Source organism: Syngnathoides biaculeatus, chromosome 12, assembly GCF_019802595.1.
Source record: "Syngnathoides biaculeatus isolate LvHL_M chromosome 12, ASM1980259v1, whole genome shotgun sequence".
Taxonomy (NCBI): Eukaryota; Metazoa; Chordata; class Actinopteri; order Syngnathiformes; family Syngnathidae; genus Syngnathoides; species Syngnathoides biaculeatus.
This window is the reverse complement of record NC_084651.1, coordinates 12,701,194-12,719,979: the sequence shown is the minus strand read 5'-3', so window position 1 is coordinate 12,719,979 and position 18,786 is coordinate 12,701,194. Positions and strand designations below refer to the sequence as shown.

The following is an 18,786-nucleotide window of genomic DNA, read 5'->3' as shown; positions in this document are numbered from 1 at the left end:
GACTGAAAAAATGAATCTTGACACAACTGTGTTTCATTGCTTCTTACTTACAGGAAATTTCATCAAACTGTTGTATGGACATTCCCAGTAACACGGGAACATTTCCTGCAAACCTGTTGTTTTTGCAACTTCCTCACTGTTTATTAAAGCACATCACACTTCCTCACTCATATTTCCCTTTTTTGTGTCGTGTTTGTGTGTTCTCAGAAGCCGAAAGGACAGTTTGGAGAGCGAGACTTCAACAGCCATTGTTCCCCACGAGTTAGTTCGAACGCGACAGTTGGAAAGTGTCCATTTGAAATTTAACCAAGAGTCTGGCACGCTGCTTCCTCTCTGCTTACGGTACCTGGCATTTACCTGCTTGCAATACAATTGGTATTAAGATACTGGTCAACATCCAATGTGGGTTCTCATTTAAAGGTCAAGTGTCATGAAATGGATGATTTTTAGTATGTTATGAATGAAAAAAAACGGCAGCCGGTATGGACCCATGCCTTTTTTCACCACAAAACATTTTTGATTTTGACGTATAGGGCTTTTTGTAACTCTCACCAGGAAAATCCTCTCGAGGGATTTGTTTTCGACAAGAAGAAGGAAGTGACGTGCAGGGCAGTAGCACCCTCAAGCGAACTCGTTTGTTTCTCTTAGTTTTACCTGCGGGAAGGTAGCTCGTTGATCCTTCGCGTTAGCTAAAATGCCAGCTTGTTGCATTGTTGGATATTACTTGAACACTCGGGAGGATCGATTTACCCTTCATAGGTTTCTAAGCAACGCGGTTTCGTCGTGAAAAATAGATTGCACGGGTGCAAAGGACGAGAGCTTCGTGGGTTCCAAATGACAGGTAGGTGTGTATACAGCTACTAAAAAAAAATAATAATAATAGTTTGGCGGGGTCCACATAATCCATCTCTCATAACGTAACAAAAAAATCCCCGTACGTATGACAGAGGTGCTAAATGTGTGTATGTGCACGTCAGACTGCTTCCGTGTCGGGCTTGCCGGCGAAGGCTTCCGTGTCGTGCCTTGCGGACGAGCATGGCTTCCGCTGGGCTGGCTCGTACATACTGTCTGGGAGTCTGTTGATAGAAGTAAGCCGGATATCATCTAAATATGGCTCAAAACCATATCGTAATATTGCTCCGGACACTTCACTCCATTGTGAGATGTTTTCTTTGAAAAGAACTTGCGTGTCTGAAGGGGCGTGTTCGTCTCCTATAGTAGGGGCCACAGCGTGTTTTCAATGGCGGATGTCCAGGGTGACGTCACGGACAGTAGATACAGCCAATATGGTGACCACTTGGCGACGCATGGATGACGCGCTCTCCGCTCATATTTATTTTTTCGTATGGACATTGAAGTGAAAAATGTTCTATGTATTTTTCATTTCAAAATCTATTTTAGAATGTTTATAGGGATGACACTTAACCTTAAAAATATTTTTTTCCCCATGGGAAAACAATCCACACTGTCAAACAGTCACCATCAAAAGACTTGATTTGTTGGCCCTGTATAAGCATTTCAATGTAGAGATTCTATTGTATCAGGTATTTATGTAAACTACAAAGTTGTCCCGAGTAATTAATTCAATTTATTTATTTATTTGGTTGGTTGGTTGGTTGGTTGGTTGGGCCAGGGGGGTCAGGATGCCTTTTTCAGACGCATAGTGCTAATTCATCAATCAGAAAAGCAGTGATTTATTGATATAATGGAAGGTTTTATATCCCCGGCATGTGCTCCCAATAAGCAAATATTTTGGCAAGGCCATCCTTGCCTTTCCTGTACAACTCCACATGAGAAAAGACCGCGTGAGAGCTGGAGGGGGTGCGGCGTTATTCGTCGATGACAGACGAGGACCAGGCGAGCCATGCAGTTTGTTGGCTTATTTCCTTACGGTGAATGGTTTTACATAAAAAAAGGATCCAGTTTACATGCCTGTTTAGAAGAAGAAAATAAATATGTATTTCTGTCAAAGGTGTTACTGGAGGAAAAACCTTCAGGGCTACCGGGACAGATAAATCAGGAATGGGGAAACAAAGGCAAAACTTCATTATCTTTTGATTATTCTGAAAGGTGAAGGGGACAGAATTGATTAAAATTGGATTTTTTGTGAAGGGAAAAAACTGATTTTATATCACGGCCCTCCTACATAGTAACAAAATTGAAATATGATTCATATTAAAATCTGCAGTAGAGCATCGTGTATTCACACTTGTCCCATTTAATGCCGCGCGAGAAGATGGAAAAAAAGTTTGTTGTGCGGCGCTCGATGACGTGCGTACTGTCATTAAACAAATAGTTAGCTAACAAGGTAGAAATGTAAGCTTTCAGGTTTGCTCTTAGGCCTTCCCATGCCTGCAGTTAGGCTGAGAAAGTTCACACTGCTTCCTGAGTGGCATCACACAATTTGATTGAATGTCTTGCAGGGGCCGCTTGCTGCACGGCAGACATTTTACTTTCAAAAGTATCAATGGTGACACGGCCATAACGTTTGTGTCAACGGGGGTGGAAGGAGCCTTTGCTACTGAGGAGCATCCATATGCAGCACATGGGCCCTGGCTTCAGGTACACGCACACATTGTTTTTCCTCAATTACGCGTTAATAGACGGCAGCACCTTTCGAGGCGCCTGGATACAGACAATGTGACAAAAATCATAGATGTTTAATTCTATATACCGTAATTTCCGGACTATAGAGCATACCTGATTATAAGCCTCACCTACTACATTTTTAAAGGAAAAAGCATTTTGTACATACACGAGCCGCGCCTGATTTAAAAGCTGCATGTCTCCACATTGAAACATGAGATATTTACAAAGACGGTACACAGAGTTTTCAAAGTTTTAATAATCTACCTTATCTTTTCTTTCCAAACAGTGCCTGTGACGCGGCTGTAACACAGCAGCAACACGCAAGCACAGCGCTAACAGGGCCGGTTTGGGAAAAAAAAAAAAAAAAAAACATACGGTAAAAGTCACTTCCTCGGCACATACATTCCACCGGTCTCACTTACCTTTTCCCCTCGAGTGCCCTCTTGCAGCCATTAGAAAAAATGCACAAATTAGCCGCAGGTTTGAAAGAGTGTGAAAAAAAGTCGCAGTTTATCGTCCGGAAATTACGGTAAATACATTACTATGTTTTTATAAACTATGGTATTTTATGTCTAGAATAGATAATGCCATTCCCAATCATTTTGATATATTTTTTTCTTACCCTCATCAGGATTAGCGTTTCAGTAGAAGTCCTTTGTGTGTATCCATGTATGTTTAATGAATGAGTTTCTGTTCTCCCCGTTTAGATATTGTTGACTGAAGAGTTTGTGGATCAGATGCTTGGGGATTTACACGATCTTAATACCCGTGAGGATGTGAGTACATTTCACCAACTTCTACCCTTTTCGCCCTCGGTTTTGTTCTGACTGACTTGGCCCACTTTTCCTCTTCTAATAGACAAAATTACCAAAGGAGTACAGTTGGCCAGAGAAGAAGCTGAAGATCTCCATCCTAGCAGACTCTGTGTTTGATAACCCTTTGCAATGAGGCAGAGACGTTTAATCACTACAAAAAAAATGCAATGTCAAAACGTGCACATCCACATGTTCAGATGACACTTTGACATTGAGGCGTCCTCGCTAAAGAAAACTGAAGTCCGAAAGACTATCAGACGATCTGGGCCGCTCCGTTTTAGATCCAAATTAGAAATGTCGCTAGCGCATGCAGTCGTCATCATGTCACAAGCAATAACTTGCGTTCTATTTATTCCAGTGGACACATTAAAGAAAAGAGGGAAGAAAAAAAAAAAACTCAGCTACTGATCCATTTCAAAAATGTTTTTTGTTTTTTTTATATATCTTGCCTTGTGTACATTTAACAAATGCTGGACATTTTTCCTGTTATGATGCCAAAGTAATGTCTGTCATTCACTGCCAATGCTTTTGACTCGGTGGCATAAGCCGACTTTTCAACTCTTTTCTTGTACATCTGACGAATGCTGCAGATACATACCTCTGGGCCAAGATTATGTATCAGATGGATGGAGAACGTTTTTCCTATCAGGGGCCATTTTTCCTCTTTTTGTAAAAGTCTTCCTAGGACCGTACTAAATGTACAAAATATAAGCATTTCCTCTGAGGTTGTGTTTTGAGCCTTGCGCCAGATCAAAATGTTTATGGCCATAGGTTTCTCATCTTGTTACATCGTTCGGTTTATAATGTCTCCGTTGACTTATGTTATAACTTGTCTGTTTTAGTGTTTTAAGATGGCAAACTTGTTATCGTCTGTGGAGATGAAAAATTAGTTTTGGGTGTTGTTTTTACCAGCAGTTTGACACTGAATTACAGCTAAAGTCCTCAGTGCCTCAAGTTGAAAAGGACCACACACACAGACACATAATGTTGACATTGTTACAGCAACATTATACATCTTGGATTTTAATCTCAAAAACATCAAAACTGAAAAGACTAATTTTACTACATTGTCTTTTTAGAATCTGTGCTGTTCTACTATACTGTATTTCATGACATTTTTAAAGAGATAAATTTCAATATTTGTTTTGCTGTTTGCCATTTTATTTGACTGAATTTGCCAATTATAATCCCAAATGCAGTGTAGGTATTTACACAAATAAAGATGGAACACTAATAAACACGCATCTGATATTTTTGCCTGATTCAAATATACATACATTAAAGCACATGTTAAAGAATGAGCACTATTTGAGTGTGATTTATTCATATGCTTGCTAAAATATTAGGCATGAGTCTTTTCTAATTGGCCGAAATAAAGTTTAATTTAGGGTCTAATCTTAGTCGATCAGATCAGTAGACCCAACATTCCACCAGTTAGCATGGATGCCTCACAGAACAGTTCTGAGGTTCACAGATTCAATTATAATTTCAGGCTTTGCATGTTCTCATGCTTTTTTTAATGGGTCAGTACACTGATGACCTATAAAAATATGCATATTCAGTTAATTAGAGACTAAATTGACCATAGCTGTGAATGGGAGTGAGAATGACTGCTTCTATGTGCTCTTCCACCCTTGTGACCCAAATGAATGAAGAATTTCCATGGAACACAATTTCTGTTACTAATTTTCAGGTACAGAATCAAAACTGATCTCAGTTTTTCTCGATCATGTGAAGTTTTTGAATTATAGATCCATCCCTGTTTTCTTGGAAAATACAGTACTGTACATAGATGTGCTTCCTTAATAAAACTTTTCAAATATTGACATTGAAAGATGAAAAACAGGCATGACTAATATTTAACAATTACATTTTACAAAAAATATGGCACAAATCCTCTTAATTCCTACGATGCTAGCTTTCTGTATGCAGATATTGATGGTACTGACCTATTGGAAGTTGCACACACCTCTCACTGCACATTTTGACAACATAAATTGCCACGTAGCTGTCGATAAATCCAATCCCAATCAGATGGGGAATCTTACTCCATCTGATCATTGGCATTTTGCGTATATGGGGGATATATAAACTGTAGAGAGAGAAAAAAAAAGATATTTAGGGATAAAAACTGACTTTAATTTTGGAATCAGCATAACCATTTTAGTTTTAATCAGCATAAAAAGTGTAATTAATGGAATTATGTTAAACTTGCCTGCAGTTTATGCATTCTACTTTTGTTCAAACTAACAAGGGTGGGAGACCACAGACTTTACAGATTTAATTAAGTCAGCCAGGCTATTACGGTGGATGTTAGATGGAATTTTAATGAAAATGACTCAAAATACCTGACATCATCACGAAAGTGAAACCTTGTTGCAACTTCACCTCCAGCAGAGACAGGTAACATTGTTTCCCTTACATGCCTATTGTGTCCGGGGAGGGGCAGGGGGGGATTTTAATTATGGATACTATAAATTCAACTTTGAAATATTATTGGTGGTTGCAAAATCTTTCAGGACACTGGGGGTGTGTGACAATGATTACTAATTTTCAAATATACGAGCAGCTTCTATTATCTCTGCGATTTACACATTTTACAAGCATTATGTTGCGCTTCTAAAATTTGTCGTCAATATTTCACGGGCCCCAGGGGGCCTCAGCTCATAAAAGTAATTGCTGCAGACTCCCAGCCTGCCGGCCTCTGCGCCCGCCCTCCTCCGAGGCTCCTCCCTTCTCCTCCCCTCCCCGTGTAATGTATCAACTCTGACGGGTCACATTAGCGAGAGGGGCAGGTCCGCGCACGGAGCTCCGATTACGACTCCTTCCTCTCTCCCCCCCCCCCCCCCCACCCACCCTCCTCATCTGGGTTTGGTGTTCTTTGATGGTTAGTTGACGATACAACGCAACAGTTACAGGATCCCACAGGAAAGCAACGGGTGTCGTTTACACACACACACACACACACACACACACACAAAAAGAAAAAAAAAAAAAACATAAAACAAAAGATAGAGGCTGGCTGGTGCTTGTTTGGTCGCGGCGAGCTGGGCTCTCTTCGCGGGGGCTTGGACAACGTAGAAGCCGAGAAGGTGAGCTGGAGCGTGCGGAGGACATGGAAAGCCGATAGTTGGTACGTCCCTTTTGCTTTTATCGAGCACAATTGCAACACTGATGTTCGCCGAGGGGAAGCCAAGATGTGGCGTTCCGGTAATAAATAAAAACGCCAATGTCATTTCTCCTTGAAAGCAAATTGACACTTTCGCCCAACCTTTTTGGACAAGCAACTGCTTGGGTTGCTCAATGACACTTGACCAACAAAAGACGTCATCAATTCAATGTTCGTAGTTCTCGAATTCATTTTTTATTTTAAATACTTTGATTCGTATTCATAGCTCTGAAAATACTTTCCACATTCAGCTACCTTCTAAAACATGACCACTGAATTCTGTTTTATTCTCCTATAACGTGGATAAGTTATTGTCGTTCATACACCCTTTCAATTGGTACGACAGCAACTTTTCATTTTTTAATTCTGCTCTATTTTGCATTACATATATATAGTTTCTTATTTTACCATAAATTTAAGTTTACTTGTAATGTATGGACATTCTATTGGATGTCTTTTTGGGCTCCACTGCTAAGTTCACTTACTCTTTAAATCTGAAATACTGGAAGATAATTGACATTCCAGTGTCGGTTGACTGGCGAGTTCCTTACCATCAACGCTTTAACTCTGAACTTCTGGAACATACTGACATTCTTCCAACTGAGGGACTATATAATGGGTATACTGTAATTAAAAGCAACAACCAACAAAAAGAAACTGGAATGGCACTGTGACATATTCCAGTACGAAGTACTGTTCTAGCCAGGAAATTAATTATTTTCTAGTTTCTTACCACCCACTCTTTAAATGTCCAGTATTTTAAAAGGTTTTTTTTTTTTTAATTGTATGTTCCATGCATTGTTTGACCAATCACATTTAAAGTTACTGACAGTAGTTTATCATCAACCCTTTAAATTTGAAGTACTGTAATCTATTGAGATTCTATTGTACCGAGTCGCTATATCTGGAGATCAAGGCAATTTAAATGTTTCAAGTTTTTTTTTTCCATGTTTCACATAAGATGATTTGTACTGTTTTTAACAGCGAGGTATTCCACGGAATTTACTCTACTCGCCATCAATGTTTGGAGCAGTTCCAGCCATGGATGCAAGTTGGAGGAACTGTTTCGAGGAGGAGCTTCTGTGTCCTATCTGCCTGAATGTGTTCGAGGAGCCAATCCAGCTGCCGTGCAAACACAACTTCTGCAAAAATTGCATCTCAGAGGCGTGGGCCAAAGACAACGGCACAGGGGTTCGCTGCCCTGAATGCAACCACGAGTACGAACAGAAGCCGTTACTGGAGAAGAACTTCAAACTGGCCAACATCGTCAAGAGGTTCAACGTGTTGGACTCCGAGAAGTCCCCGGCGGCACTGCACTGCGTTTTGTGCAGACGGGGCCCGCCGCTGCCCGTCAGGAAGGTGTGCCTGCGCTGCAAGGAGCCCTGCTGCCAGATACACGTGCACACGCACTTGCAGCAGCCGAGCGTGGCGCCCGGTCACCTGCTGGTGGATGCCGAGGAACTGAGCGCCTGGACGTGTCCCAGCCACGACGAATATAGGCTGCTTCACTGCGAGGAGGAGCAGATGGCTTTGTGTCCCTTCTGCTGCATCTCCCATTGCAGCGCCCAAAGGCACACGGTCTGCGACGTGGACACGCAGCGCACGCACATGCAGGTAAACAACATGCGTGCAACCCTCGGTCATGCCGCCCATAACTTTTGCATTAGCCGAGGCTTGAAGTGTTCCGCGTCCATCAGAAGTGATGAGCGTCAAGATTATATACAAAGATGCTATTTGGATAGGATGTCATACAGCGACGGAAACAAGTATTTTAAACACATGACCTTTTTTAAAAATTACTAAATGTATTTACAAAGGCAATATAAATATGAACGTGTTAACAGATGATGGGAACAACACAAAGTAATCCATTCATCCAATGAAAGATCAACAAATAAGATCAGAAATTAAGTTTTGAGTAAAAATGTAAAATAAGGGGGGAAAAAAGGATTGCACGTGCCAACTGGTATTTATTAAGTACTTTGTGCAAAAAGTCTTTGTTTGCAATGTCACCTTCAAGACCCCTCCTGTTTTTGTTTGTGATGATGTTTTGAGGGTGATGTGCCGTGGCATTTCTCTTCCAAAGGTAGTACGCATTATCAGATCCAAACAGTTCAATTTCTTTCTCATCAGACAAGACTATATTCTCCCAATATTGAACTGCCTTTTCCGAATGTTGTTCAGCAAACTTTAAATGAACTTTGAGATTCGCCCCTCGCCCAGCGCGCATACAGGCCATTCGCGGTGGAGTGCATTACTCACAGTTTTCCTTGTACCTGCTCGTTCCAGGTCTTTTTGAAGCCCTCCACAGGTGGCTTGGCTCTTGGACAACTCTTCTGATTATTATTTGCACTCCTTTGTCGGAAATCCTGCGAGGAACACCTGATTGAGGCAAATTTATAGTGGTATGATTGGCTTTTCACCGAAGCATCATAACCTGAAGCCAGTGCCATCGTTATGTTTGACAACAGTTTTGAGACGGCTCTTTGCTCCGACCCATCATGAGATGTGCCTGGACTCACACATTTGCATTGAGACCTTTTTGTAGGCCATCACTTAAGACCGAACCAGCTGATGTTCATTTTCACTAACAAGGGGCTGGATCGCCATTTGGTAATAGTTAGATTTTAGGTGTTGTCTTGGCTTTCCATGCATTTTTGCACCTCCCTTTATACAATACTTTCCCCCCCATGTCTTTTCACATTTTTACAGAACATCATTTCTGGTTTTATTTCCTCTCCTTTACATAGGGATTACTTGGGCTGGTTCTAACATCTGTTCAAATGTTCAGGTCAATAGCGCCTTTCAAAGTATATTCAGTGCGGGAAAATGGTGTCTTAAACACTCATTTTAGCCGCTGTTTAAGGCCAAGATGGACGGAGGAGTTTGCAAGCTTCTTCGCTAGTTAATGCACATGCAGTTAATCAAAAGAGTCTCAACCACCAGTGCCTCAACGCACCAAGGACCGGATTTACATGAAGTACTATTTTGACTGACTAGCGTAGAAATAAAAATGAGATACAATTGAATAGAATACGACGCATCCCATAATCTGCCTATCAGGATTTACTGCTGCAATCCAATTCTTTATACTGCTCCTTCTGATGAGACCATCAGGAGGCAGAATACTACAGTCATGCAGACACAAACTTAGAATAGTGTTTCTTCTACAGTACTGCTACTGTGACTCAGTAAAGTGCTCTAATAGCTGTCATTTTTCTTTTGTGGATGAAGAATATATACTGTGAGTATCGTTACATTATTTGTCTTCATCAAGGGTGCTCAATTCGTCGATCGCGATCGACGACTCGAGCAGTCAGTGAGTTCCCCCCGTATGTTAAGCCCTCGCTTAAGAAATCTTATCAAACTTGAGTATGGATGAGTTAAAAAGACAAAAATGTATCACTTTCATTCAGAATGTGGGGGGGGGACTTTTTTTTCCACAATGTCATTTTCATTTTCAAAGTGCTTTTGCCTCATCCGCTAGTGTCGTGAGATGTGGAGGGCCATTTTCGAACTGTTTATGGAAAATACGACACTGACATTCCGCCGGAAAGCAAGCTGAGAATGAGAAAAGTGACCAAACTAAAATCCTAATTGGCCGCACAGCAGTCACTTTTCACACAATATAGTTGAACAGCGAAAGCCACCACCGAAGCATCATTCCGGGTTCGTCACATCATCATAATTAACAAGAAGTCCTTCAGAAGTCCAGTGCTGTGAGCCTGGCCGTGACAGGGGTGACACATAGAAAGCTATGACACTAACTGTAGTGTTTCCACATGTAATATGCATTCCTTTAAAGACAGACACAAGCCTCAGTCAACTGGTGCGTCATCCACCTGAGACAAACTCCTCCCATTTTTAATTCTCAAATAACTGTAATTACCTCAGTCCAAACATGCTGTTGTTCACAAACGAGCATTTAACTGCTTGGGCGATTTGAACTTTGATACGAATAAAAACAAAAGTACCTTCCAAAGTAAAAAAACGATGGGCAGAAAGTGTGGACTCCTGTTAAACCCAAGTTTTCTGTCCAGGTTTAAAGATGTTAGATTAGGCGGAGCCGGCCTCTCAAAGGACATTCCAGTAGATTCTGATGCGATCACTCCGCAATGTTGTTTTCCAGGACGCTATGCAGCTTATTTGTTCCGCCCAGTCACCCGTTCAAAAAGTAACACTTGCACTCCGACAATTGGGACCCTTTACAATATGAGAGGTCTAGAGAAACTGTAAAAAGGTATATACCATGGCTTGAATTATTATTATTATTTTTTAATAGCCTACAAGCCCAAAATGGCATAAGTCTTTAAAATCAGGTTGGTTTTAGTATCTGACCCATGTACGGGCTGGTATAAATTTCCCCGTTCCTAAAGAGAAAGTCGAAGGTTCACATAAGGTTGACAAAGTTCTAAATCAGATGTTTTTTTGGTGCAAATTGTGGCTCTGGTGGAGAGCTATTATTGGGACAAAAGATGTCTGTTCAGCCCTTTCCACAGCTGCTCACCACACATGCATGCATGCGTACACACACACACATATACACACGGACAGCATCTATTCTCTCACAGCTGTAACTTCCAAACGGTAAACAGATCCATCCAGGATTCACTGCTCCCGGCTCTTCCCACATTAGCACTGTCCACACCACACAGATATTGTCACATGCTACAAAAAGTTTGAAATTTTGGTTGCAGCGTTATTTAATAAAGTATCCGGAGTGGATCCATGTGAAGAAGCCCTCCAAGAGGAGGGTGGAAAACCTCCGGCCCCTGGGCCATATTCAGGCCGCCAGAGCATTTGATCTGCCCTACTATGCAATTCTAAAAACAAATGAGACCCAAGAGGAGTTGTTAGGGGAAAAACTGAAATGGCCCCTGATAGGAAAATGGTTCCCCACCCCGGTCCTAGAGGGAGGTGTGGTCTATTTTGGTAGAGAATCTTTCAAATTCCCTTGGCAGCTGTCTTGTTGCTTTTGGGATAAACAAAGATGGAAATACCAACGTGACTGTGTTCATATCTTTGGTTATCTTTGGCTCAGTGGCTCTCAAAGGAGACTTTGAGAGTGGCCAGATCGTAGAAAGGCAGAGTAATAAAAGACTAATGTCATTCCAGGGACAGATGGAGGAGGAGTCCTCCCACGCAACCTCACCTTACTTTTCTCAGCAGGAAACGTTTTTTTTTTTCCTGTATCTTGCATGTGCGTGGCAATGAATCAGTCTGTGGGTTGACATCAGCTGTCTGTTGATTGTGAAAGAGGCTCTCTGTTCATTGACCCAGAGGCTCTGCATTTTAACATGAGCTTCCTGGCAACCGGTGGCTGCGCAGATGCTTTAATAGGACAGTGGGGAAAGTGACAATTGTTGGATTTAATCTTGATAAAGGTAGGCTTTCACACTGTTTTGGAGAGGATCAGCAACCAGAGACTGGCCCTTGTGCTCCATTTTCAAGCACAATAGCAGCCAAAAGGGAACTGTAGGAAACAGGAAGATGTGCCGAAAAGCTGTTTCCATTTGGTGATTCAAACGCCTCATGATGGAGTCATTGCAAGATCACACTCAGTTACCTCTATGATTCTGTACATAGTATAGGCACAACAAAACTTCCCTAGAATGTCAAACAACTCGGGGGACCAGTGACTCCCGCTCGCCCTCCCCTGGAACCTCCACTGTACATGCATATAATATAGTACTTAAAAAAAAAAACTAGCTTAATAAGAGAATGAAATAAAAAGTAAAGAAATTCCGGACCAGGAATTAATACTGCAATGTAATACATTGTGCTGCTCCTTGTGGTGTACTTGCATTGGCCATTGACAGGCAGTATAATACACTCACACAGACAAACCAAAAACAATAATAGTACTTCTATTACTGTAAATGACTCAGTAAGAAGCTGTAATGTAGTTGTCTTTCAAGGAGGATAAAAATATATTGTTCCATATATTATATTACGTCCACTTTCGCTGCTCCATCGTTTGTGTTTAAATATCTGTAGCTTCTAAAACAGTCACTATCAATGCTAAACGTTAGCATTTCAAGGGTGTTTTGCATTGGGTGTAAGCATTAAAAGGGGAATTACGGTAGTTTACATTAACAATGTGTCCAATAAGGTCATGTAATATGTACTCTATTTTGACAATGTGATGTTAAATCCTCTCTCATTTAATCGTATTTTGAGAAGATTTTTTTCGACAATTACGAATTTTCAGGAGCCCTGCAATTTTCGTGAGTCACATGACCTGCATGGGCGGAGTGACGCGTTACGTGCCGTTTCACATGCTCGATTACATGGGACACCATTATACACAGTCCTGATTTCTCAGATTTATCCTCATCTAATGAAGAAATAGCAATATTGGTTGATCGGGAAGACAGAGGAATACTTCCATACAGATTTGAACCTGTGGCTTTAAATAATGTTGAATATTCGGATGGTTCTTCGGGCAGAATGACGCGGAGTATGACGAGCTCACTTGGCTGAGGAGGGAGCTCTGGGCCTCGCTGGGGAGTGAGCTCGCAGCTCCGTCAATCGAGCCCCGGAGCTCGCTTGGCCAGGGAGCGAGCTCGTCAGACTCCACGTCATTCCGCCTGAAGAACCATCCGAATATTCAACATTACTTACAGCCGAGCAGTGGAGCTCGCTCCCCGGCGAGCCCCGGAGCTCACTCCCCGGCCAAGCGAGCTCCGGGGCTCGGCGTCGCTCAGCTCACGGCTCCGCCGCTCGGTGGTGCTCATTTCACGGCTCCGCGGCATTATTTTCAGCCACAGGTTCAAATCTGTATGGAAGTATTCCTCCGTCTTCCCGCTCAACCGATACTGCTATTTCTTCATCAGATGAGGACAAATCCGAGAAATCAGCACTGGGCATAATGGTGTCCCATGTAATAGTGCGTTTGGAACAGCACGCAACACGTCACATCCGCCCACGTAGGTCATGTGATTCGCGAAAATGGCAGCCCGCCTGAAAATTCAGAATTGTCGATAAAAATCTTCTCAACATACAATTATAAATGAGAGAGGATTTAACATCACATTGTCAAGATAGAGTACATATTGCATGATCTATTGGATACATTGTTAGTGCAAACCACCAGAATTCCCCTTTCAGTTAAGTGGACTCTCCCAAGTTGTTTTCGTTTTATGATTAGTCAGTAAACCTCAGTTGGAAGTGGCATTAAACAGCTTTGAGTTTTTTTTTTTAATAAACTGTTAAATATTTGCCAAACTGCTGCTTACTCTGAAGTGAGTTGAACTAACTACACTGCCACCATACAGTGCTTTTATCTAGAGTTTCCGAAAGGGAAAAAATGTCCAATTAACAACTTGTATATTATATCACTCATATCTCAATGCACCACTGATTTTTCCTGATACCAATTACTAATTTCCTATTAGCCGGGGCTTTGCCTCCATTGTGGCATCCTAGTGCATTACAGAACGATCACAAAGTTTTTCAACAAATTACTGCAGATGGCGTGAATAGAAAGAGCTTCACTGAATATTTGCATTGGATTATTTTCACTAGTGAAAGGGTATTTAATAAAGCCTGTGTGGTTGTTTCCATTTTTTTTTTTTTTTAATAAAAGTAGCTAGGTGTTTTTTTTGTTTTTTTAAATCGAGTACGATTTCTCTCTCTCGCCAGTTACTAATTACTACTACCTAATCACATCTGTTTTATAAGCATACTCAAAACACTGCGACCCAAGAACCGCTGTAATAATTATATTTCAACAGAATTTTAGATGGGGTCATTAGATTGTGCAGGTACATGCACATGTTGTGGCAAGTTGTCTCGGAGAGAAGCGCTCCCCGAGTCCCGTTTGTCAAACTGCAATTTATTTCAAATAATGAAAGACTTGTGAATGCAGTCTCCTTGGTGCACTCAAAGCACTCGTCATCAGTGAGATGAGTTGCAGTGTTGTTGTAGTCGTCTAGTGGCTTGTTGTAGGCAGCTGAAGAGGCCGGTTGCTGTGATACAAGGTTCGCTGGAAACCGCAGGAATGTCCTCATTCTCTCTCTTTTTTGTTGTTGTTGTTTTTTTGCTCCAAATGTTCTCTTTCTTGCTTCCTTTTTGTGCATCTCACTTTCATTCAGCACTTTCCCTCGGACCCCGGCCGTCAGCACACAGACGTAACAGGAGGTCGCTGCTGCGGAGGCCAATGCAAACAACAATGACGGAAGCGATGCATGTGGCGAGCGAGAGGAAAAAGCAGAGCGGGGCTAGGGAGCGTCTCCTCCCCCACATGCACATTAGATAATCCAGCAGGCTTTGTTGCCCTCTCTTATACTTTGTGCACAAGTGGCTTTTCCATGCACTAGCAAGCTCATTAAAGAGTGCCCCCTTGCTCTCTGTCATCAATCAGCCCGAGACTGTACATTGATTTCCATCTGCAGCACGAAACAGAGAAGAATTCTATTTAGTTCTTCAAGCCCTGTGGGAGACTCTATACTCCACACACAGGAAGTGGGACGGTTCCCAACAGTGGACAGCTGGGGTCAGGTGGATTTGTGCAGTTGTCAGTGTTCTCATAGATGAATGTTTGCTGTTGTGCCTGCCAGCAGTTGCTTCCTCTGTCCACTGGGGATTTCGGAGGCGGTTTCCGATGTGACTCATAAGCCAGGCAGTTCGGTTTCGTTCTTTTCAGGTTGGTTACATTGTCAAAATTGAAAAGCGGTATCAAAACACTGCATTTCCACTGTGTATATTTAATACCACTAGGAGGAGGGCTTAAAATGTTGTTGTTACAATTTCTGTCATGTAAATTAGAGTTAAAGATAAGAGACTATTTTGCAGAAGTGGAACAAATTTGGCGGAAATTCACACAAACGGGACGGAACAAAATAAGCCGACTACGGTAGCTTGCCACACACACACGGCATGAAACAAATCAAATATTCTACTGGAACGCTAATTATCAGTTAAGATGCTGTTGCTGCATACTAAAAGAGTCTTTAATACTGTGGAAGGAATTTCCATGATCTACAACTCTGCACTTTAATCTGTGACACGGTTTATGTGCTGCAGTAAGTGTCCCCGTTTTTGGTTCTCATGTTCAAAGGGAATCAGTATTTATACTATTATTTATTGTATCTGGGCATGTTTTCTTGATGTGAGACTTACCCAAATGGAAGCTGCCCCAAACATATCTGAAGGGGTAGAGGTTAAAACTACTGTCTGCTTATTGCATTATCAGTTTAGTGTAACAAGAGGAATCCAAAATGAAGAAATCCCAAAATAGCTGATGAAAATACAATCCAGTTTGTGGTTCTAAAGCAGCAAACCGTGGAAAGGTTGATGGGCTTTAGTTTGTAGTTCCTTGTATTACGCATTTGTCCATCTTATCATCTCATCTCCTGTTGGTCGTCTTTCTCCAGGCCGCGCTAATGAGGCAGCAAGACAGACTGGAGGGTCGTGTTCAGAACATCGATGAGCGCATTACCAAGCTGGAGTCCGACAGGACGATGATGGAGGTACACGACGGTGCATGTGGTCCTACGGGGACGCAGTAGTCAACATCCTTACTTTGGCGTGCGAGTGTGTGCTCCTGGCATTTGTTCTAATGACAAGAACGAATTAGTTGTCACTGTGAGAGTAAGAATCTTGTTAATCTTGAATAAAAAATAAGATTTTCTTGATTTTTACCTCTGTTACATACATGCAGTAATTCAGTAAGTGTTGCATTTAACCTCTATGCTCATTTGCATTTAATCAGAACTGCTTTTAAATATTTATGGAGGTATTATTTGTATGTGCAGTAGGCTTTAATCGGTTTAAAGATTTCTTTGCTACTCTTAAGCCCCATGTTAAAGTTCAAACTGCGTCTAATGTTACGGTAGCTAACAAATGTTTTTATAAATACAACCGGTTTTGTTTTTCCATTGCGCTACTGTATTTTATAGTTGGTCACAATACTATTGATGGGGTAATTGCAAAAACAAATGGCTTCCACCACTCAGTAGCTCTGCCTTGTTTTATCATCTTACAGCATGGCCTCCAAAAAAAAACAAAAAAAAAAAACAAAACACTCTGCTCTCCACAGGATGCAGTTTCAGACCTGAAGGAGAGAGTCAGGGACCAGTACCAGAGAATGCACAGCTTATTGGAAGTCAAACAGTGTGAAAGTATTCAGATGCTGGAGAGAGCGTACAGCTCGTACAAGATGAAAAACTTCCAGCAGGTTTTGCAGCTCGTGGAGCGACGCCAGCAGGCAGAAAAACTCCTGAGCTCAGTTCAAGCGTTCTTTCAAAGAGCCGACAACATCAACTTTATGAAGGTTCTTTCCTTTCCTCCTCCATCTAAACCACCACTTGGCATTAAACAAAGACAAGCAAGATCGTGATTGAGCACGCTTGAAAGATGAGGAATGTAACTTTGGCTCTTGGTCTTCCTTATCTGATCTCATTTATGTAGATACTTGAAATGCCAATGTGATTTGAAGAAATGAGCCTCTTGAGTTATGACAAATATTAGACCATGCTGGAGCTATCGCTCTTATATTGATTTGAATTCTAGTTACAAAATGTTATCTACAATTCTTCAATTTGCCTTTTACGTCCCTTATCATATCTAATTGTATACCACCCTGTCCTATAGTAATATCTCTCTTCCTATCTTATCTTGAATTGTTTTATCGCATCGTATGCTATCCTGTACTGTCATATCCTATCATTTAATATGGGATTTTATCTAGATCTCATTTTCTTTGCTTATCATATCTAATCAGGTATTGTCTCCTTTAGGTATCCTTTGATGGCTTTCTTAAATTTCATTAAATCCTAATATATTGTTTCCTGTGGCATCATAGCTTTATCTTTAGTTTGCATATCATAATTAAGCTTCACATCGACTTAAATATGAACATATTTCAGCTATTAAGTGTATACGCCTGCTCACGTTGCAGTCATACATTTGTCTTGGAAATATAAAAACGGATTTTCCAATCAAATTGACATGTTTTTCCTTTCCAGAATACAAAACCTTACCAACTACTAACTGATCGGTAAGCGTGATATTTTCAATTTGGTTTCAATCACACTAGATAGATGTGACACTTGTTTTCACATCAGCAAAAGAGTAAAACCTAAAATATTTGTTTGAATTCATTGAAAATAAATTGTGTATTTCAACTTAAACGATTGCTTCAGGTCCAATTTGCAGCTGAGCAGTTCTGTGCCTCCACTCTCAGTGGGCCAAATCAGCGCTCATCATTTCTTCTCCAGCCTCTCAACACAGGAGCGGAATCTGCACAAAATCCTGGACGGTAGGATGGATTTTCTTTATTTCTGTAATGCTCAACTTACTGTCTGGTCCAAAATAGCTTAATCCTGTTTTGTCATTATCAGAACCTATCAATGAGGTGTCTATCCTAGAGATAGTCCAGACACAGTTAAGCCCGGTCGGCCCTCGCTCCGGACCCAACAAGAGGAAATATGGCATGGCTTTCCTGGAGAGCGCCACTGAAAACTCCACTTCACAGCATATTCCGGCTTTGCTCTACACCAACAAAATGCCTCTCCTGACGGAGCACAGCCAGCGCAACTCAAACATGTTCTCCTCTGATGTGCTGGGACAGAACGCTCACGCTAGTCAAGGCCACAGTCGCTTCCTGGACAGTTCGGACCCTCATGTGGTGGGCCAACACTCTGAGGCCATTTTCCCGCCACATCTCCGTGGCGGTGGCGCGTCCCAACAGGGTGTGTATGAAGGAAGGAAAGTTTTGATGTGCTCCAGGCCCGCAGGTGGTCGACCCCTTTACCCGACACACGACTCGTTCACCCCCATCACCTCTCAAGAGTTTGGCGCCATACCTGGCAGCCAGTCCCTGCAGCATTTACCCATGAGGGGGCTGATGGAAGCCTCACAGGCATCCGGACGCCCTGACATTTTTGGCCTGTACGGGCAGTCTTCAACCAAGCATTATGGAACCAAATAACAATATGGCAAAAATCAACACCGGCTTCCCTTTTTTGTTTATTTTGGATTAAGAATACATTCAGTGGACTCTTGTTAGTAACGCATCCACGACCTGGTGAGATCCAATATAAGAGCTGGTTAAACAATTCTGCTTTTCCAATGATGATACTGCACACTAATTAATAATTTAACATATTTATTATTGTGGCTGTAGTTTACCGATGTGTAGAATGGGAATGTTCATCTGTTTATGTTTTTAATAATTTTATGCATCACATTAATAAACTGTAAAAATCA

The 18,786-nt window shown here is 41.6% G+C and overlaps 2 protein-coding genes and 1 long non-coding RNA gene across 6 annotated transcripts in view; 2 read left to right on the top strand and 1 right to left on the bottom strand.

Annotated features, from left to right (window-relative positions):
• Nucleotides 1-4,690, top strand: part of sufu (suppressor of fused homolog (Drosophila)) — a 14,607-nt gene extending 9,917 nt beyond the window's left edge. For 2 of the 3 annotated variants that reach the window (XM_061836689.1, XM_061836690.1), the window contains exons 9-12: nt 208-342; nt 2,424-2,562; nt 3,297-3,365; nt 3,448-4,690. In XM_061836689.1, coding sequence (XP_061692673.1) covers nt 208-342; nt 2,424-2,562; nt 3,297-3,365; nt 3,448-3,537 — 433 coding nt within the window. In that variant the 3' untranslated portion in view covers nt 3,538-4,690. The remainder of the gene's footprint in view (nt 1-207; nt 343-2,423; nt 2,563-3,296; nt 3,366-3,447) is intronic. The other variant, XM_061836688.1, reaches the window with a different exon arrangement.
• LOC133509557 (uncharacterized) lies at nt 1,675-9,861 on the bottom strand. Its single transcript, XR_009797380.1, has 3 exons — nt 8,836-9,861; nt 5,354-5,496; nt 1,675-1,932 (listed from the first exon to the last, which is right to left on the bottom strand). It is a non-coding gene; the product is annotated as an uncharacterized LOC133509557 (long non-coding RNA).
• Nucleotides 6,257-18,786, top strand: LOC133509555 (E3 ubiquitin-protein ligase TRIM8-like). Of its 2 annotated transcripts, none has more exons than XM_061836687.1 (7): nt 6,257-6,496; nt 7,558-8,187; nt 15,951-16,046; nt 16,616-16,849; nt 17,544-17,575; nt 17,721-17,836; nt 17,919-18,786. In XM_061836687.1, exons 2-7 carry the CDS (start codon nt 7,594-7,596, stop codon nt 18,506-18,508), a joined length of 1,662 nt encoding a protein of 553 aa, XP_061692671.1. In that variant the 5' UTR covers nt 6,257-6,496; nt 7,558-7,593; the 3' UTR covers nt 18,509-18,786. The 2 variants fall into 2 exon arrangements, with proteins under 2 accessions (XP_061692671.1, XP_061692669.1); XM_061836685.1 differs by having other exon boundaries at nt 6,258-6,537.